Source organism: Medicago sativa, chromosome 1, assembly GCF_051527215.1.
Source record: "Medicago sativa cultivar Bolivia chromosome 1, Bolivia_mono, whole genome shotgun sequence".
Classification (NCBI taxonomy): domain Eukaryota; kingdom Viridiplantae; phylum Streptophyta; class Magnoliopsida; order Fabales; family Fabaceae; genus Medicago; species Medicago sativa.
Genome location: NC_140749.1, coordinates 71,142,508 through 71,164,144, shown reverse-complemented (window position 1 = coordinate 71,164,144; position 21,637 = coordinate 71,142,508). Strand labels below are relative to the sequence as shown.

Below are 21,637 nucleotides of genomic sequence, written 5' to 3'. Positions count from 1 at the left end.
TATAATTAATATACTTTAATGCAATATGAATTTGCTGCCATTTATTGATTTGCTGCCAACTCTGAACGCTGGTGACTAAATTCTGGTCTGGTTAAGGCATTGTTTCCAATTTAATCAATATTGTTGTCACTCATGATTTAATGAAAATGGAAGAAGGATCGACTCTCCTTCCGGCACTCACTAGTCTGTGATAGACTGTGCTTGAGTAACAATATTGATTTAAATGGAAGCAATGCCTTAAGTGGACCTTTCTATTGATTTGAATTTAAAACACTACAAAATATAAGAATTGTTGTTCTAATAGTATGAATGAATTAAAATATAAATCTAAGTTCAAAATAATAGAGACTCAATTAAAATAATTAAAAGTTATGGAGACAGAACCTATTTTTTCTCTCGATTGTTTTATTGGATCGATTAAGATAGAAGCAAGGTCTATGTGATACCATACATGCACTTGGTAGACTAGAATTTAAATTATTGAAAATATAATTGGGGTAAATGAAAGAAAATTAACTGTTGAGTCTTCATATTTAGTTGAGTCTTCATATTTAAGGTTAAAACCAATGGTGTATTAACATTATTGAGCGGCGATTTGGGATATCTATCATTTATGTACACTAAATGTCACGGTTTAAAGAATGACAACGTTTCAAGAATTGCCTGAAGGGTGTATTGCCACCATACTCTCTCGCACGACTCCGATTGACGTTGGCCGATTCTCAGTCCTTTCTAAGATTTTTCGATGTGCCGCTGATTCTGATGTTGTCTGGAATCGTTTTCTCCCTTCTGACATCTCATCTATCCTCTCACAATCTCCTTCACTTGCCAACATTCCAACCAAGAAGGCTCTCTATCTCGCTCTCTCTGATCGTCCTATCATCATCGATCATGGTCAAAAGGTATTATTCTTCATAAATCATCAATTTCTCAAATATTAGGGTTTATCATCATATCTGACTTGACCGTAAATAAACTAACAATTTTGTTTAATTTGTTTGTGCTTTTAAATTGTGCCCTGTAAATGTAGATATTTAGGTAAATAAGATGCAATATTAGTTATGCATAAAAATGTCCCTTGTTCGTATTAGCATCAAATATCTTTAAGATTTCATCCGTTTATGCATTATGAAATATATTTGCAGAAGAACTCTGCTGCTAGAGTTTCAGAAAGAAAATAGTGAAACCATTAGTTTAAAAAACATAAGGCAGATGCCAATATTTTCTACAGCAACATACGAATGCTCAATTGACTGTTGTAAGCTTTGGAAATATTGAAATGCAGAGCTTTCAATTGGATAGAAAGAGTGGAAAAAAGTGTTACATGCTTGCTGCTAGATCTCTTGCCAATGCTTGGGGTGATGATGATCGATATTGCCTTTGCCACTGGATTGTTGTGCCTGGTTCTAGGTTAGCTAATAACTTTTCAATTCGTTTTATTTTAATTGTGTTTATTAACTTAATGATAAATAATATCTCATCACCAATTTAATTAACTCTTAATTGAAAGTTATCTGCACCTTTGTGAATGCCCACTCCGATTTTATTTCTCACCGTCCTACACTTTTTCTCACGTTTATTGGTTTATTCACCTTCTCCCTTGTATGTTTTAACTCTATTCTTTCTCCTTTCTTGGCAAATTGTTCATTCCATTTCCTTGAATATTTCATATCTGAGTTCACTTGATTCATCTTATTCCCTCCATAAAGAAACTTTCAACTATGGTCAATGCATGATAAAAAAACAGGAGAGGTTGAATATCTATAAAGAAGTTTAATGAAAATATTTTCTATTTCTACTTCTCTCACTTTCCTCGTTTTTTCTTCCAAGTGAACACTTCTTGATAGATTATGCAATCCCAACATTAACTATACACCCAAATTTGTACTTCAATAACAGGAATGGTGATCTGCTTCTTAACTGAGAAGTTTATCACAACCATTTTCCCTTGAAATAATTTAGTTATCATTGGTTAAGAACTTCGAAATTTTTGTTGACGATCTAGATCTACACCCGTCTAAATACCCCATTTGTGGCGTTATGAATATCTTTCAACTTTTTCCTCAATTCATGTATTCTTATTTCTGTAACTTTTTGTGTTGGACAGGTTCCCCGAGGTTGCTTATCTTCGTGTAGTGTGGTGGCTTCGTGTTCGTTGGATGATAAATATCCTTGCCTTATCTCCAAATACTCAGTATGCGGCTTATCTTGTGTTCAAGACGTTTGATGCCCAAGGATTTAATAAACGTCCTTTGGAGTTATCAGTTGGTGTCGGAGGTAGCTATAGTAGTACTAAAAATGTTTGTTTGGATCCAAATGTGGAATGTAGGCTGCATAACAGAGTTGTAGGATCGCAATGTCCTAGTGTGAGAAGTGATGGGTGGTTGGAGATTGAGATCGGAGAGTTCTTCAATTCAAGCCTAGAAGATGAAGTCCAGATGAATGTTAAGGGGACAAATAATTGGAGGAAAGGTCTCTTGCTTGAAGGAATAGAAGTTAGACCTAAGTAAGACCAGTAAGCTGGAACATAAAACGAAGAAGGATCGACACTCCTTTCCTCATTCACTAGTCTGTGATAGAATGTGCTTGAGTAACAATATTGATTAAAATGGAAACAATGCCTTAAGTGGACTAGAATTTAAATCACTGCAAAATATAAGAATTGGTGTGTTTAATGGTATGAATGAATTAAAATATAAATCTAAGTACAGAATAGTAAAAAGACTTCATTTAAATAAGTGTGATTTGATTCTTTTAGTTACAATTAGGGACGGAGGGAGTATATTTAGAATATATTATTTTTTGACAGTAAAAAATACATTATTTTATAAAAAAAAAAATGGCAAATCAGAGTGTGGGGGTGTGAAACTTAATAGATTTACAATGAATCAGTTTTTTTTAACTTCTCACATATGAGAATCAATTAGTAAAAGAGTATTACTTTTCCCACCCTATGTCTTTCCTCGCGCGCCCTATTTTTTTTCCAATTTTGCCCCTGCTCCGGATTACGTTTTCTGGATTGGATTGTTAGAATTTTGAAGATGTTTCCGGATTTTTAAATCTGGAATACTGTTTTACCAGAAGTAAAAATAAAATAAAATGCGAATAAAAATAATAAACAGAAATAAAAAGACATAAGCATAAAAAGAAATCATTTTATTAATATATGAACAATACATTACAATAATTTTCAAGCTTTCAAGCTTTTTAAGCTTATTACATCCTAAAACTATTTCTAATCCTATCCTATTACATAAGCTATACCAGTGGCTCCAGCTCTAACTCCAGCCACTGATGAAGAGGAAAGAGGGTGGGAGGAAAGAAGATGGCGGGGAAGAAGAAAAGCTGTTGGTGGGGAGACAGAGGGGGCACAAGTGCCTCTAGGGAACAAGAGACCATGATGGTCAACATGACACCCAGGCAAACCAACCTCAGATTCAGACTCACCCCTACCCTATTGACCGATCATATGACCCCTGATGGATTTCCAAAGAGGCCTATTTCTATGAAAGGCCAACGATGGAAACACATCGTTGTAGAAGAGGAGAAGAAGAGAAAGAAGAATGTGTGACTTGCATTGAGAAAATGAAGCCTATTTATAGGGGAGGGATGGTTAAAAAACGTGTGGGAGGCTATAATTACTGTCAAAAAACGTGTAAAAAAACGTTTTATGAAGCTGACCACCGCCCATAACCTTTATAAAACGTTTTCTTTGTGGTGCAGACCACCGACCTAAACTTCTGGTGCAGTCCGGAAGATATAATCCGGAATTCACATGCACTCCGGATTACCTATTCAGGAAAAATACGATAATGGGGTGTCCCAAAGTGAAACTTGGGACGTTGTGTATGGTGAGGGTTGGTTCGGATTGTATAATCCAGATTGCTTCAACATTAGATTCTTCTGTGTGGCTCGCATTGCACCGACAATTTTTGTGGTCCACAGCGCCCAAATGCCTCTATAAATAGGGGTCCCTGATTTCATTACAAGTAAACTACACCAGGAAAAAAAATATGGAATTCCCTGGCTTTGATCCGAACACCAAGCTAGCGGCAGTCTACTACAACAGTGGAACACCACCCCATCTGTTTAGGATTCGCGACGATGTCACCCTCTCCGGGCTGAAGGATGAGCTGGATCAAATCAACCGTCAACTCAACCACAGAGACACGAGGAGGGTGGTCGGTGTTGAATATCAATGTCCATTGTCCGACTCAGCCGGATCTCTACGCTTCAGCCGGATGAAACTCACAAACGACGGCGACGTGAGAACCATGTTCTCTGTCTTTGGTCAGCACAGCGCTAGAGGACCGATCGAGTTGGATGCTTTGTTGGTTAGATCTACTAAACAAATTCTGAAAAGTTTGCACCGGCCCAGGAACTACGAAGAGATCAGGGCTCTGCTGGAGGGACCAGAGGAGGAAGAAGTTAGTTTAGATGATCCGTGATAATGTGTTATGTTTTAATTAATCGTGTGTTTTATGTTGTTTTAATTGCGTGTTAGTTATGTGTTGTTGAATTAAGTTGTTGCATTATCTTTTAATTGCGTGTTAGTTATCTGTTGTTGAATTTAATTGCATGTTTTATTATGTTTTAATTTACGGCAAAGATGTTCATTTAATCGATAAAATAACCAAATATATGCTTTTCGGATTACTAAATCCGGAAAACACAGGGCGTAAGTATATTCCGGAAAACGTAATCCGGAATGCCTCAGCATAGGATTCTTTTCTATGGACCACATTGCACTAAGAGTTTATGTGGTCCACAACATCCAAGGACCTCTATAAATACATCCTCTCCGGTTTTCACCTTCAATACCATCAAAACACACAAACACGCCAAAGCAAACCATGCAAATTTTTGTCATCAAGCTGAGGATCTTTCTCATGTTGTCGCGAATGGATGAGTTAGCTCTCTATTTGACGGCATGATGAAGATCCTCAGAATGCTGTCAAAAATATATAGATAGTCCTTGATGCCTCTTTGATAGATAGATAACTCAAAAATATCAAGAGGTTTCTATGAGTTAGATCTTGCTTCTTGCCAGATGAATATGTCATTTGGCAAGGCAACATGATCTAACTCAAAGAAATCCTCTTGAAAACACCTTGCCTTTCTTCATTGTGTTGCAGATCTGACTCCAAAGAAGAGGTTCTTATGAACTCGATCATGTTGGTCTGCAGATCGTAACATGTCAGTTGGCAGGCCGGCAGGATCGAGTTCAAAAGCTCCTCTTCGAATCACCTTCCCAAAATATTCATCATTTATGTTATTCTGGTTCTGTTCAGACTATATAATCCGGAAATACTTCGTGCATTCCGGATTATAAAATCCGGAACCACTCAGTAAAAATTTGGCCGGTGACGTTTCACCAAAGCTTTGGCCGGTTAGTGGAGTTTGAATGCATTTTTTTTACGGTTTTGAATGTGGAACACATTTTATTTTACTGTAATTAAGACCTATGACTTATATAAGGCTATAAAAAGGCTTGGATCTTCAACATTTTCCTTCATTCTTCTTCACCTCCTTTGTTACATTTTCTTCAAAAAAATTTAGTTTTTTAGGTAGCTTTTATCAGTGTTTGTGGTGTCATGGTCATTGTTGACCGCTCATATGACCCCTGCAATTGCATTTCAGCTTATGCGGGGGTCGTATAACGGTCAACAGAGACCCTTGACATCAAAGAAAGACACAAAATATTCATATCGTATTTGTCCATATTTTATAATCCGGAAACACTAACAATTTGGTTCGGAGTATGTAATCCGGACCAGGGGTAATTTTGGAATTTTTGCAGGGCGCGCTAGAAGGCCATAGGGTGGGAAAAGTAATACTCTTAGTAAAATCCATGATTTATTCGCATATGAGATTGCAAAGACTATTTTGGTTGTTACTCGCTATCAAAAATTGATTATAGTAATCAATTTTAAATTCCAATGATATTGATTATAATATTTTATTATATTGCTTAAACTAATTTTAGTGGTAATTTTATGAATTATTCATTTTTAGAATTTATAGTAGAATAGAGAATATAAAAAATAAAAAATAAAACAATGATAAGTTTTAGTGACAGCCGCAACCATACGTATAGGTCCTTAATGTTTTTAAAATGGTATTCTTAGAATTACCTATGTTATGTCCGTAGGTAAAGGTGGAAAACATGCAAATGATAGTCATTTGGCAATGACAGACGGATTTAGCTACAAAAATTAACCATATAGTGACGGATATCAGCTGTCACTGCAAGTCAAATTTCTTGTAGTGAATTATACAAAGTAGAGTTGTGAGTCTTTGTGCCACCAATTTAATCATGAGAATAATCTAATCATGAGAATGGAATGTAGAGTTGTGAGTCTTTGTGCCACCAAAAGCTTGCCATCTGCTTTGGAGAGCATATCAGGGTTATATTCTGGCATGCCAACTTGTGTTTCCAGATGTGTTTCCAGATGCACCTTGTGTGATTCTGAAACTCAAGACGGGCTCCATACTTTTTACCTTTGTGATCAGACCCGTGCTTACATGTTTGAGTAACATATTTAACAATAGGAAGCCTCCAGGTTTGATTGGGAAGCAAGTTCGGTTCACACTCTTTCTCTTATTCACTCTTCTCATTCTTGTTTTCTTCTTCGGCTCAAAAAAGCAAAAGAATGACAGAGTTTGAGGAATTGCCGGAAGGATGCATTTCCACCATACTCTCTCGTATAAATCCAGCTGGCAGACTCGCCGTTGTTTCCAAGACTTTCCTTTCTGCCACCGATTCCGATGCCGTCTGGAATCAATTTCTCCCTTCCGATTCTCATTTCATCGGCTCTATCATCTCACACTCTCCTTCCCTTGTTAACTTTCCAACCAAAAAATCTCTCTACCTCGCTCTCTCTGATTGCTCTATCATCAAAAAGTATTATTCTCTTCTTTGTAACTGCCGTCGATTTCTTTTATATTAGGGTTTATTGTCTGTACAGTAAAAATATGAACTTTGGATTGATGGTTGAGCAAAAATCCATTGATATTTTAAGATGTTTTTAGTTCAGATTGCTAATAAGCCTTGGATGTGTTGAAATTCAGAGCTTTCAATTGGAGAGAAAGAGTGGAAATAAAATGTTATATGCTTGCTGCTAGATCTCTCGCCATTGCTTGGGGTGATGATAGACGCCATAGACGCTATTGGAACTGGATTTCTATGCATGATTCCAGGTTAGCTTAGATATTAAGTTTTCTATTTTTTCTTATGTGTTAATAATACTATTATTTTCTATTATCACCCAATATGTTTTCATTAACAGTTATATACGTCTTTATGAATACAAAATTTAGCTGAGGCGAATGGATAAGTGGCTAGTTATACTAAAATCATTGAAGCAAGGATTGTCAATGATTGGTTGCACAAATGAATTGATGAAATGGCTTAGTCCACTATTCCCCTTTGTTGAATTGTACGAATTGTACTTGTGAATATACTTTTATCACTACAGAGAGATTCCAATTACTCTCTATTGGAGTAATCGTGCTTCTGTATTATAATCCAAGTTAGTGAAGAATGATTGACAGGAAGGTGCCAGTGTACTGTTCAAAGCCACACCATATATCATAACACATAGCTACTCCTTGGGTTCAAACTTCAAACCCAAATTTAAAGCACGTTTTATGAAACCAGTACTTGTCCATATCACTTCCAGTGTTGTCTGACTGCTTAATTTGTGAAGGATGACAGCACCATGGTGTTGTATGACAGCTTAATATGGAGGATTTTTTTGCTTTCTGCCATGGTTTGCCATCCACCATCGATAAAACTTCACTTCAGCTAAGTATCAGCAGCATGCATCCATGCTATTTACTCTTCTATCTCTTGCATCTGAGTTCAGCTTGAAGCACCAAGGTCCTTCATCTGTAATCCTGTTTTTATTGCTTTATTTGCATCGTTTCTTTTTTTGGTCCTAGTTGTTGCGACAAACAATCCTATATATTTCTCATTGCATCATTACTCCATATTTTTAAAATCTCTGCCCAATTTGCTTGTTACTTTGCAACTAAAGATGCAGTTCCTGTTTTAAGAACTAAAGATGCTTGTTACTTTGCATGATTTGTTTTTAGTTCCTACATTAAATTTCAAATTCCTTTCTATAAATTCATTGCTATAAACTTAGACTTAATCCATTATTTTATTTGCTAAGTCCTTAACTAGTCAGGACAGCAGGTGGTCGTTGAGGAAGATTATGAAGACGGATGATGTTTATAGTTACCTTGTCAACCATGCTCATTACATTCAAGTTGTATTTAATTCCCTATTTTCTGACATTCCTTCCGTAATTCAATTTCAAATAAAGAGTAACAATGTACTCAGTATTCTCCATTCGACTATTTGTCTCCAAAATGTTTTTACTTCTTAAAAAATAAAGTGTGACCGTGACAATACTATTATACTGGACAATTTCTAGACTTGCATCTGCTATGCAATCAACAAAACGAGTCAGCACGTGTCGGGGTCTTGTAGTCTATTATCTGCTCAGCACATATGGCTACGGTCTCCTATTTTCTGGAACTTCATCCTTACACTTGCAGCTGCAGGAATATGCGAAAGCCGATTAGGCCACATGCGTAGATTCCTGGACACAGACCTGCATTTTCACTATTGTTATGGAATCCAAGCAATATACTGTTAGATGTTCATTTGTGGCATCGTGGAGGCTGGGTATCTGTCCTTGGCAGCCGTGGCCAATGAACTACCTTGGCTATTATATCTTTTCCTATAACAACATATATAACTTAAAAACTGATTAACTGCGTAGGTCAACTTGTTTGGGTTAAGGGCTGAAATAGTTAAAGGAGAAAATACTATTATAAAAACTAATTACTTACATTTTCCACAATAAGAAAATAGACATGTAATGAACCACTTTCAGCTTTTCTCTCAGTTCCTATATTCTGTTCATTGCAGAAATACTTTTGGACAAGTTCCCTGAAGTTTCTGAGCTTCTTAAAGTGTGGTGACTTGATATTCATGGGATGATAAATATCCTTTCCTTGTCCCCAAATACCAGGTATGCAGCTTATCTTGTGTTCAAGATGATTGATGCCGAAGGATTTCAGAACTGTCCTATGGAGTTATCAGTTGGTGTCGGAGGTGGCCTAGCAGTACTAAAACTGCCTTTTTGGATCCAAATGTGGAAGGTAGGCAGCACAACAGAGTAGTAGGATCGCAACGTCCTAATGTGAGAAGCGATGGGTGGTTGGAGATTGAGATCGAAGAGTTTTTCAATTCAGGCGTAGAAGATGAAGTCCAGATGAATGTTAAGGAGACAAATTATTGGAAGAAAGGTCTCTTTCTAGAAGGAATAGAAGTTAGGCCTAAGTAAGACTATTAAGCAACATTCCGTGAACGTCTTGCGCCATGGGTGGCATACCATGTTTAATGATTGTTAACCTAATATGTTAACATTTATATTTTGTTCCAGAGTGTTTCTTTGTCAACTTTCATTAATTGTCGTGGTTCAATGTAGTGGGATAATTGTGTTTATATTACTTGGTAGACTAGAATTTAAATTATTGAAAATATAATTGGGGTAAATGAAAGAAAAATAACTGTGGTGTCTACATATTTAAGGCTAAAACCGATGATAAAAGTCAAAAGCTAGAATTTTTAGCTTTAAGTAGAATCAATTCTACAACCTCTAAAAACAATTTTGACACTCCAAAATTAAAACCAAACATACGCGACATAGACCTTGCATGTAAAAAGTCAAGTTTCAAACCTAATCTATGTAGCTTAGATGCTATCCAAGATGCTAATGGTAGGGCACATGCGGTATTTTGTGTATGTGAAAAATGCTAACTTGTGCTTGTAATACACAAGTTAAGAAGCTAAAATAGCAATAACAGTAAAAAATGAAGAATCGGTTTTTCTATTTTTTATTTTATTTTTAATGATGTGTCGTGTTTTCATCGGTTGTTTCTAAAGGACAGATGTTATGTGCGCTCCTATGCAAGAATTTCTCATAAAAACATCAACCCCAAAGTCCTCTCCTCCCAATGTATTTTCTTTCTTCCAATTGATCCTTTTTTTTCAAAACTCTTCCCTCCCCTCCCCCTCCAAACTCCCAAAACAATCCTAAGAGCGCAACAACGACCACATCAACATTAGTCAGGAAGAAGAACGGCCTGCAAGTGAAAGGAAAAGGAAAATTGAATGCATTTATTGCCAGTGAAATTATTTTAAATTATAATTCAACGACTAAGGTTGCATTTGGGATATCTATCGTTTGTGTATACTGAATGTCGCAGTAAAGAACAAAAGAATGACAAGTTTTGAAGAATTGCCTGAAGGGTGTATTGCCACCATACTCTCTCGCACGACTCCAATTGACGTTGGCAGATTCTCTGTCCTTTCTAAGATTTTTCGATCTGCCGCTGATTCTGATGATGTCTGGAATTGTTTTCTCCCTTCTGACATATCATCTATCCTCTCACAGTCTCCTTCACTTGCCAACATTCCAACCAAAAAGGCTCTCTATCTCGCTCTCTCTGATCATCCTATCATCATCGATCATGGTCAAAAGGTATTATTCTTCATAAATCACCAATTTCTCGAATATTAGGGTTTATCGTCATATCTGACTTGACCCTAAATAAACTAACAATTTTGTTTAATTTGTTTGTCCTTTTAAATTGTGCCCTGTAAGTATAGATAATTAGGTAAATAAGATGCAATATTAGTTATGCATAAAAATGTCCTTAATTCCTATTATCGTCAAATATCTTTAAGATTTCATCAGTTTATGCATTGTGAAATATATTTGCAGAAGAACTCTGCTGCTAGAGTTTAAGAAAGAAAATAGTGAAACCATTAGTTTAAAAAACATAAGGCAGATGCCAATATTCTCTATAGCTACATGCTAATGCTCAATTGATTGTTGTAAAACATATTGTGTAAATGCAGAGCTTTCAATTGGATAGAAAGAGTGGAAAAAAGTGTTACATGCTTGCTGCTATATCTCTCGTCATTGCTTGGGGTGATGATGATTATCAGGATTGGAACCGGATTGCTTTGTCTGATTCTAGGTTAGCTCTTAACTTTTCAATTTGTTTTATTTTAATTTTGTTTCTCACTGTCATACACTTTTTCTCACGTTTGTTGGTTTCTTCACCTTCACCCTTGCATGTTTTAACTCTATTCTTTCTCCTTTCTTGGCAAATTGTTCCTTCCATTTCCATGAATATTTCATATCTGAGTTCACTTGATTGAGATCCTATTCTCTCCATCATGTAAACTATCAACTATGCATGATATAGAAACGGGAAAGGTTGAATATGCCCATACCAAGAAGGCTTTTCCTTTATGCAAGATGAAAAACATTGAGAGTTTGAATATCTATAAAGAAGTTTGATGAAAATGTTTTCTATTTCTATTTCTCTCACTTTCCTCGTTTTCTATTTCTATTTCTCTCACTTCTTGTTAGACTACACAATCCCAAAGTTAACAATACACCCAAATTTGAACTTCAATTACAGGAATGGTGGTCTGTGGTCTGATAAATCTTTGTAGATAACAAGCAATGTAGCTTCTCAACTGAGAAGTTTATAACAATCATTTTCACTTGAAATAATTTAGTTATCATCGGTTTACAACTTCGAAATTTTTGTTGACAAGCTTGCATTGTTGGTGTATGTGTATCTACACCCGTCTAAATACCCTATTTGTGACGTTATGAATCTCTTTCAACTTTTTTGTCAATTCATGTATTCTTATTTCAGTAACTTTTTGTGTTGAACAGGTTCCACGAGGTTGCTTATCTTCGTCATGTGTGGTGGCTTGGTATTCATTGGATGATAAATATCCTTGCCTTGTCTCCAAATACTCAGTATGCGGCTTATCTTGTGTTCAAGATGATTGATGCCCATGGATTTCAGAACTGTACTCTGGAGTTAACAGTTGGTGTCGGAGGTAGCCATAGTAGTATTAAAATTGTCTGTTTTGATCCGAATGCGGAAGGTAGGCTGCACAACAGAGTAGTAGGATCGCAACGTCCTAGTGTGAGAAGTGATGGGTGGTTGGAGATTGAGATCGGAGCGTTCTTCACTTCAGGCCTAGAAGATGAATTTCAGATGAATGTTAAAGGGACAAATAATTGGAAGAGAGGTCTCTTGCTTGAAGGAATAGAAGTTAGGCCTAAGTAAGACCAGTAAGCTGGAACATAAAACGAAGAAGGACCGACACTCCTTCCGGCATTCACTAGTCTGTGATAGAATGTGCTTGAGTAATAATATTGATTAAAATGGAACCAATGCCTTAAGTGGCCTAGAATTTAATCAATGCAAAATATAAGAATTGGTGTGTTTAATGATATGAATGAATTCCTTCAAAAAAAAAATGATATGAATGAATTAAAATGTAAATATAAGTACAGAATACTAAAAAGACTCCATTTAAATAATAAAAAATTATGGAGACTTAGCCTATTATTTTCATTGTTTTAGCGGTGAGTTTGATAGAATTACGATGAGCAATTGTGATTTTGCAAAAGCTACATTTTAGAGTTTTTAAAAATTCATGATGTCAATGTGATTTCAATTGTAAATGGCAAAAAATATAATTTCTAGTTTTAAGTAGAATCAAATTTTCCAAGCTAAATCAATTCACCTTCAAATCATCAAAACATGATAAAATCAATTTTGGACTTTCATATGTTTCCTTACCATGTCACTATCCTGGATAGGATTTAGCAACAGTCTTAGGATCAGTTAGAGGGAGAAGATAATTTTCGTTTAAATGTTAAGGGTATGTTTGGGAAAGTTTCTGATGCCACCGTGGCTTGGAATATGGAGTCTATACTCTATTCTGCCACTTTGCTCCGGTTAGCTAAGTTTACGAAGCATATATCCATTTATCTATTGCATTAAAATTCAACGTGGAATGGAGCACTCTGATCTTTCATCTGCACCAATTTCTTTCTTGAAGTTGTTGAGCTGCTTGAAATTTGTGGCAAGATATTATTGAAACATATTGGATTCCACTTTATTTTCCTATGATCTTGAGAGGAGGCGGGGTATTATTGTAACAACCAATATAACTTATCAACTGAGAAATTTATCAGAATCAGTTTCAGCTTGAAATTATTTAGTTATGCTTGGTTTATAGTTTCCAAATTTTAGTTGATGAGCCTGCATTGTTCTATTCTCTTATCTCTCTGCATCTTTTGGGCACAAATTTTGGACAGGTTCCCTGAAGTTGTTTAGCTTCTTAATATATATATGTCGGCTTGAAATTCATGGGAAGATAAACAACCTTACCTTGTCTTCAAATACTCCGTATGCAACTTATCTTGTGTTCAAGATGTTTGATGGCTTTGGTTTTGAGAAGCATCTTATAAAATTGTGATAAGCTATATTCATTAATTCATTCAAACATCTCTATAAAGGCTTTTGTTAGGGTTTGTATGATTGAAAAGTCTTGTTTGATAAAAGTCATTCCATCACAAGCATATAGCTTATTTCATTAGCTTAAAGTTTATTCTTCATATGTTATTTCAAATAGCGTTTGAGATTTTAGCTTTTAACTTTTCTTTCATTTTTACTCTTATTATTTTATCTAAAATCCTACCATTTAACATTTATCATCGTTTATAATAAATAACTACTAGTTTAGAGACCCGGCGTTGCCCGGATTAGATATGAAATAAGTTTTATAAGTTTGTGTACACGAATACACGTGTCAGTATATTAGATTGAATTTATTTAAATTTAAAATTATAATAATATCATAAAAATAAATATAAATGATGAGATGAATGTTCAATGCAAGAATAAAAAGTGAAACAAAATCAGTAATGAATTAGTCCAAGTGGTAAGAGTTTTGGGTCCCTTTAAACATGTGGTCATGGGTTTGTTTCGTGGCCCATGCGTATGAGAGAGAAAAATCGATTGAAAGGGAAGAAAGTGGTTGAAATAATAAAATTGGTGTTTGGCAAACCTGAAGAAGGAAAAACGTTAGATGAAAACATGGTTTGGGGTTTCTGCTTGTGCTCAAAATATGTAAATATGTGATTAACGAAAATTTATTTATTTAGAGTTAACATTTGCATTAGAATATGCTACTAAAAGATAACATAATAACTAATCGAACCTTTTTTTATCAAAAAAAAAACTAATCGAACCTTTTGTTTTTTCTCAAACATAAAAACTAATTGAATGATATAGAGCTAAAAGATTAGTAATAACTAATTGAAGATTATTTTCCTAAAAACAAATAAACAAATTGGAGTCTTTTAATCATAAAATAAGATCGTATATGTAAACTTTGTTGAAAGTATTATGTGTAGTTTGTTGAGATATTTCTGCTTCATAAAATATTAGAAATTAAATAAAAATTTAAAGAAAATATTGAGTGGATAAGATCAAAATGTTGTTGAGATATTTATGTTAAATAAAATAGGGTTAATTATGTTTTTAGGCCCTATAAATATTCACAGTTTTGTTTTTAGTCCCTATAAAATAAAATCACACTTTTTAGTCCCTGTGACATTTTCCTTAAGCATTTTAGGGACCAAAAATGTTGATGAAATTTTTTTATAGGGACTAAAAATGCTAATGGAAAAATTTTATAGGGACTAAAAATGCTGATGAAAAATTTTATAAGGACTAAAAAGTGTGATTTTATTTTATAGGGACTAAAAACAAAATTCTGAATATTTACAGAGACCATTTACTTAATTAACCCAATAAAATATTGGTTTTTAAAAATAGAAAAAATAATAAAAATATTGAGAATGAATGTGGAAGTGACACGTGGCATAAAAAACCTTACTTTATATATATACTATTGATTGATTGATTGATTGATTGATGTGTAGTTTGTTGAGATAAAAAATACTGAGTGCATAAGATCAAAAGTTTGTTGAGATATTTATGTTAAATAAAATAGAAAAAATAATAAAAATATTGAGAATGAATGTGGAGGTGACATGTGGCATAAAAAACCTTACTTTATATATATACTATTGATTGATTGATTGATTGATGTGTAGTTTGTTGAGATAAAAAATACTGAGTGCATAAGATCAAAAGTTTGTTGAGATATTTATGTTAAATAAAATAGAAAAAATAATAAAAATATTGAGAATGAATGTGGAGGTGACATGTGGCATAAAAAACCTTACTTTATATATATACTATTGATTGATTGATTGATTGATTGATGTGTAGTTTGTTGAGATAAAAAATACTGAGTGCATAAGATCAAAAGTTTGTTGAGATATTTATGTTAAATAAAATAGAAAAAATAATAAAAATATTGAGAATGAATGTGGAGGTGACATGTGGCATAAAAAACCTTACTTTATATATATACTATTGATTGATTGATTGATTGATGTGTAGTTTGTTGAGATAAAAAATACTGAGTGCATAAGATCAAAAGTTTGTTGAGATATTTATGTTAAATAAAATAGAAAAAATAATAAAAATATTGAGAATGAATGTGGAGGTGACATGTGGCATAAAAAACCTTACTTTATATATATACTATTGATTGATTGATTGATTGATTGATGTGTAGTTTGTTGAGATAAAAAATACTGAGTGCATAAGATCAAAAGTTTGTTGAGATATTTATGTTAAATAAAATAAAAAAAATAATAAAAATATTGAGAATGAATGTGGAGGTGACATGTGGCATAAAAAACCTTACTTTATATATATACTATTGATTGATTGATTGATTGATGTGTAGTTTGTTGAGATAAAAAATACTGAGTGCATAAGATCAAAAGTTTGTTGAGATATTTATGTTAAATAAAATAGAAAAAATAATAAAAATATTGAGAATGAATGTGGAGGTGACATGTGGCATAAAAAACCTTACTTTATATATATACTATTGATTGATTGATTGATGTGTAGTTTGTTGAGATAAAAAATACTGAGTGCATAAGATCAAAAGTTTGTTGAGATATTTATGTTAAATAAAATAGAAAAAATAATAAAAATATTGAGAATTAATGTGGAGGTGACATGTGGCATAAAAAACCTTACTTTATATATATACTATTGATTGATTGATTGATTGATGTGTAGTTTGTTGAGATAAAAAATACTGAGTGCATAAGATCAAAAGTTTGTTGAGATATTTATGTTAAATAAAATAGAAAAAATAATAAAAATATTGAGAATGAATGTGGAGGTGACATGTGGCATGAAAAACCTTACTTTATATATATACTATTGATTGATTGATTGATTGATTGATGTGTAGTTTGTTGAGATAAAAAATACTGAGTGCATAAGATCAAAAGTTTGTTGAGATATTTATGTTAAATAAAATAGAAAAAATAATAAAAATATTGAGAATGAATGTGGAGGTGACATGTGGCATAAAAAACCTTACTTTATATATATACTATTGATTGATTGATTGATTGATGTGTAGTTTGTTGAGATAAAAAATACTGAGTGCATAAGATCAAAAGTTTGTTGAGATATTTATGTTAAATAAAATAGAAAAAATAATAAAAATATTGAGAATGAATGTGGAGGTGACATGTGGCATAAAAAACCTTACTTTATATATATACTATTGATTGATTGATTGATTGATTGATGTGTAGTTTGTTGAGATAAAAAATACTGAGTGCATAAGATCAAAAGTTTGTTGAGATATTTATGTTAAATAAAATAGAAAAAATAATAAAAATATTGAGAATGAATGTGGAGGTGACATGTGGCATAAAAAACCTTACTTTATATATATACTATTGATTGATTGATTGATTGATGTGTAGTTTGTTGAGATAAAAAATACTGAGTGCATAAGATCAAAAGTTTGTTGAGATATTTATGTTAAATAAAATAGAAAAAATAATAAAAATATTGAGAATGAATGTGGAGGTGACATGTGGCATAAAAAACCTTACTTTATATATATACTATTGATTGATTGATTGATTGATTGATGTGTAGTTTGTTGAGATAAAAAATACTGAGTGCATAAGATCAAAAGTTTGTTGAGATATTTATGTTAAATAAAATAGAAAAAATAATAAAAATATTGAGAATGAATGTGGAGGTGACATGTGGCATAAAAAACCTTACTTTATATATATACTATTGATTGATTGATTGATTGATTGATGTGTAGTTTGTTGAGATAAAAAATACTGAGTGCATAAGATCAAAAGTTTGTTGAGATATTTATGTTAAATAAAATAGAAAAAATAATAAAAATATTGAGAATGAATGTGGAGGTGACATGTGGCATAAAAAACCTTACTTTATATATATACTATTGATTGATTGATTGATTGATGTGTAGTTTGTTGAGATAAAAAATACTGAGTGCATAAGATCAAAAGTTTGTTGAGATATTTATGTTAAATAAAATAGAAAAAATAATAAAAATATTGAGAATGAATGTGGAGGTGACATGTGGCATAAAAAACCTTACTTTATATATATACTATTGATTGATTGATTGATTGATTGATGTGTAGTTTGTTGAGATAAAAAATACTGAGTGCATAAGATCAAAAGTTTGTTGAGATATTTATGTTAAATAAAATAGAAAAAATAATAAAAATATTGAGAATGAATGTGGAGGTGACATGTGGCATAAAAAACCTTACTTTATATATATACTATTGATTGATTGATTGATTGATTGATGTGTAGTTTGTTGAGATAAAAAATACTGAGTGCATAAGATCAAAAGTTTGTTGAGATATTTATGTTAAATAAAATAGAAAAAATAATAAAAATATTGAGAATGAATGTGGAGGTGACATGTGGCATAAAAAACCTTACTTTATATATATACTATTGATTGATTGATTGATTGATTGATGTGTAGTTTGTTGAGATAAAAAATACTGAGTGCATAAGATCAAAAGTTTGTTGAGATATTTATGTTAAATAAAATAGAAAAAATAATAAAAATATTGAGAATGAATGTGGAGGTGACATGTGGCATAAAAAACCTTACTTTATATATATACTATTGATTGATTGATTGATTGATGTGTAGTTTGTTGAGATAAAAAATACTGAGTGCATAAGATCAAAAGTTTGTTGAGATATTTATGTTAAATAAAATAGAAAAAATAATAAAAATATTGAGAATGAATGTGGAGGTGACATGTGGCATAAAAAACCTTACTTTATATATATACTATTGATTGATTGATTGATTGATTGATGTGTAGTTTGTTGAGATAAAAAATACTGAGTGCATAAGATCAAAAGTTTGTTGAGATATTTATGTTAAATAAAATAGAAAAAATAATAAAAATATTGAGAATGAATGTGGAGGTGACATGTGGCATAAAAAACCTTACTTTATATATATACTATTGATTGATTGATTGATTGATGTGTAGTTTGTTGAGATAAAAAATACTGAGTGCATAAGATCAAAAGTTTGTTGAGATATTTATGTTAAATAAAATAGAAAAAATAATAAAAATATTGAGAATGAATGTGGAGGTGACATGTGGCATAAAAAACCTTACTTTATATATATACTATTGATTGATTGATTGATTGATTGATGTGTAGTTTGTTGAGATAAAAAATACTGAGTGCATAAGATCAAAAGTTTGTTGAGATATTTATGTTAAATAAAATAGAAAAAATAATAAAAATATTGAGAATGAATGTGGAGGTGACATGTGGCATAAAAAACCTTACTTTATATATATACTATTGATTGATTGATTGATTGATGTGTAGTTTGTTGAGATAAAAAATACTGAGTGCATAAGATCAAAAGTTTGTTGAGATATTTATGTTAAATAAAATAGAAAAAATAATAAAAATATTGAGAATGAATGTGGAGGTGACATGTGGCATAAAAAACCTTACTTTATATATATACTATTGATTGATTGATTGATTGATTGATGTGTAGTTTGTTGAGATAAAAAATACTGAGTGCATAAGATCAAAAGTTTGTTGAGATATTTATGTTAAATAAAATAGAAAAAATAATAAAAATATTGAGAATGAATGTGGAGGTGACATGTGGCATAAAAAACCTTACTTTATATATATACTATTGATTGATTGATTGATTGATGTGTAGTTTGTTGAGATAAAAAATACTGAGTGCATAAGATCAAAAGTTTGTTGAGATATTTATGTTAAATAAAATAGAAAAAATAATAAAAATATTGAGAATGAATGTGGAGGTGACATGTGGCATAAAAAACCTTACTTTATATATATACTATTGATTGATTGATTGATTGATTGATGTGTAGTTTGTTGAGATAAAAAATACTGAGTGCATAAGATCAAAAGTTTGTTGAGATATTTATGTTAAATAAAATAGAAAAAATAATAAAAATATTGAGAATGAATGTGGAGGTGACATGTGGCATAAAAAACCTTACTTTATATATATACTATTGATTGATTGATTGATTGATGTGTAGTTTGTTGAGATAAAAAATACTGAGTGCATAAGATCAAAAGTTTGTTGAGATATTTATGTTAAATAAAATAGAAAAAATAATAAAAATATTGAGAATGAATGTGGAGGTGACATGTGGCATAAAAAACCTTACTTTATATATATACTATTGATTGATTGATTGATTGATTGATGTGTAGTTTGTTGAGATAAAAAATACTGAGTGCATAAGATCAAAAGTTTGTTGAGATATTTATGTTAAATAAAATAGAAAAAATAATAAAAATATTGAGAATGAATGTGGAGGTGACATGTGGCATAAAAAACCTTACTTTATATATATACTATTGATTGATTGATTGATTGATGTGTAGTTTGTTGAGATAAAAAATACTGAGTGCATAAGATCAAAAGTTTGTTGAGATATTTATGTTAAATAAAATAGAAAAAATAATAAAAATATTGAGAATGAATGTGGAGGTGACATGTGGCATAAAAAACCTTACTTTATATATATACTATTGATTGATTGATTGATGTGTAGTTTGTTGAGATAAAAAATACTGAGTGCATAAGATCAAAAGTTTGTTGAGATATTTATGTTAAATAAAATAGAAAAAATAATAAAAATATTGAGAATTAATGTGGAGGTGACATGTGGCATAAAAAACCTTACTTTATATATATACTATTGATTGATTGATTGATTGATGTGTAGTTTGTTGAGATAAAAAATACTGAGTGCATAAGATCAAAAGTTTGTTGAGATATTTATGTTAAATAAAATAGAAAAAATAATAAAAATATTGAGAATGAATGTGGAGGTGACATGTGGCATGAAAAACCTTACTTTATATATATACTATTGATTGATTGATTGATTGATTGATGTGTAGTTTGTTGAGATAAAAAATACTGAGTGCATAAGATCAAAAGTTTGTTGAGATATTTATGTTAAATAAAATAGAAAAAATAATAAAAATATTGAGAATGAATGTGGAGGTGACATGTGGCATAAAAAACCTTACTTTATATATATACTATTGATTGATTGATTGATTGATGTGTAGTTTGTTGAGATAAAAAATACTGAGTGCATAAGATCAAAAGTTTGTTGAGATATTTATGTTAAATAAAATAGAAAAAATAATAAAAATATTGAGAATGAATGTGGAGGTGACATGTGGCATAAAAAACCTTACTTTATATATATACTATTGATTGATTGATTGATTGATTGATGTGTAGTTTGTTGAGATAAAAAATACTGAGTGCATAAGATCAAAAGTTTGTTGAGATATTTATGTTAAATAAAATAGAAAAAATAATAAAAATATTGAGAATGAATGTGGAGGTGACATGTGGCATAAAAAACCTTACTTTATATATATACTATTGATTGATTGATTGATTGATTGATGTGTAGTTTGTTGAGATAAAAAATACTGAGTGCATAAGATCAAAAGTTTGTTGAGATATTTATGTTAAATAAAATAGAAAAAATAATAAAAATATTGAGAATGAATGTGGAGGTGACATGTGGCATAAAAAACCTTACTTTATATATATACTATTGATTGATTGATTGATTGATTGATGTGTAGTTTGTTGAGATAAAAAATACTGAGTGCATAAGATCAAAAGTTTGTTGAGATATTTATGTTAAATAAAATAGAAAAAATAATAAAAATATTGAGAATGAATGTGGAGGTGACATGTGGCATAAAAAACCTTACTTTATATATATACTATTGATTGATTGATTGATTGATGTGTAGTTTGTTGAGATAAAAAATACTGAGTGCATAAGATCAAAAGTTTGTTGAGATATTTATGTTAAATAAAATAGAAAAAATAATAAAAATATTGAGAATGAATGTGGAGGTGACATGTGGCATAAAAAACCTTACTTTATATATATACTATTGATTGATTGATTGATTGATTGATGTGTAGTTTGTTGAGATAAAAAATACTGAGTGCATAAGATCAAAAGTTTGTTGAGATATTTATGTTAAATAAAATAGAAAAAATAATAAAAATATTGAGAATGAATGTGGAGGTGACATGTGGCATAAAAAACCTTACTTTATATATACTAGTTTAGAGACCCGGCGTTGCCCGGGTTAGCTATTAAATAAGTTTTATAAGTTTGTGTGCACGAATACACGTGTCAGTATATTAGATTGAATTTATTTAAATTTACAATTATAATAATATCATAAAAATAAATATAAA

At 31.5% G+C, this 21,637-nt stretch overlaps 3 protein-coding genes and 1 pseudogene across 3 annotated transcripts; all 4 read left to right on the top strand.

Annotated features, from left to right (window-relative positions):
- The first annotated feature begins 641 nt into the window (after window positions 1-641).
- LOC146956974 (F-box protein PP2-B11-like) lies at window positions 642-2,708 on the top strand. Its single transcript, XM_085722327.1, has 3 exons — window positions 642-902; window positions 1,286-1,410; window positions 2,108-2,708. The coding sequence occupies exons 1-3, from the start codon at window positions 642-644 to the stop codon at window positions 2,508-2,510; spliced, it is 789 nt and encodes a 262-aa protein (XP_085578453.1). The 3' UTR covers window positions 2,511-2,708.
- Window positions 2,709-4,013: 1,305 nt separating this feature from the next.
- LOC146956973 (uncharacterized) lies at window positions 4,014-5,080 on the top strand. The gene is made up of 2 exons (XM_085749906.1): window positions 4,014-4,427; window positions 4,994-5,080. The coding sequence occupies exons 1-2, from the start codon at window positions 4,014-4,016 to the stop codon at window positions 5,078-5,080; spliced, it is 501 nt and encodes a 166-aa protein (XP_085606032.1).
- A 1,358-nt stretch (window positions 5,081-6,438) lies between these two features.
- Window positions 6,439-9,383, top strand: LOC146956972 (putative F-box protein PP2-B8; annotated as a pseudogene).
- Window positions 9,384-10,031: 648 nt separating this feature from the next.
- LOC146956971 (F-box protein PP2-B10-like) lies at window positions 10,032-12,462 on the top strand. Its single transcript, XM_085733101.1, has 3 exons — window positions 10,032-10,559; window positions 10,940-11,061; window positions 11,775-12,462. Exons 1-3 carry the CDS (start codon window positions 10,299-10,301, stop codon window positions 12,175-12,177), a joined length of 786 nt encoding a protein of 261 aa, XP_085589227.1. The 5' UTR covers window positions 10,032-10,298; the 3' UTR covers window positions 12,178-12,462.
- Window positions 12,463-21,637: the final 9,175 nt, after the last annotated feature.

Bases quoted from the DNA above. Each gene is read 5' to 3' on its own strand.
- LOC146956974 (XM_085722327.1), top strand. From the start codon at position 642: ATGACAACGTTTCAAGAATTGCCTGAAGGGTGTATTGCCACCATACTC. The intron at 903-1,285 runs GTATTATTCTTC...ATTGAAATGCAG, and splicing joins TCATCGATCATGGTCAAAAG to AGCTTTCAATTGGATAGAAA. The intron at 1,411-2,107 runs GTTAGCTAATAA...TGTGTTGGACAG, and splicing joins ATTGTTGTGCCTGGTTCTAG to GTTCCCCGAGGTTGCTTATC.
- LOC146956973 (XM_085749906.1), top strand. From the start codon at position 4,014: ATGGAATTCCCTGGCTTTGATCCGAACACCAAGCTAGCGGCAGTCTAC. The intron at 4,428-4,993 runs GTTAGTTTAGAT...CCTCTTTGATAG, and splicing joins AGGGACCAGAGGAGGAAGAA to ATAGATAACTCAAAAATATC.
- LOC146956971 (XM_085733101.1), top strand. From the start codon at position 10,299: ATGACAAGTTTTGAAGAATTGCCTGAAGGGTGTATTGCCACCATACTC. The intron at 10,560-10,939 runs GTATTATTCTTC...GTGTAAATGCAG, and splicing joins TCATCGATCATGGTCAAAAG to AGCTTTCAATTGGATAGAAA. The intron at 11,062-11,774 runs GTTAGCTCTTAA...TGTGTTGAACAG, and splicing joins ATTGCTTTGTCTGATTCTAG to GTTCCACGAGGTTGCTTATC.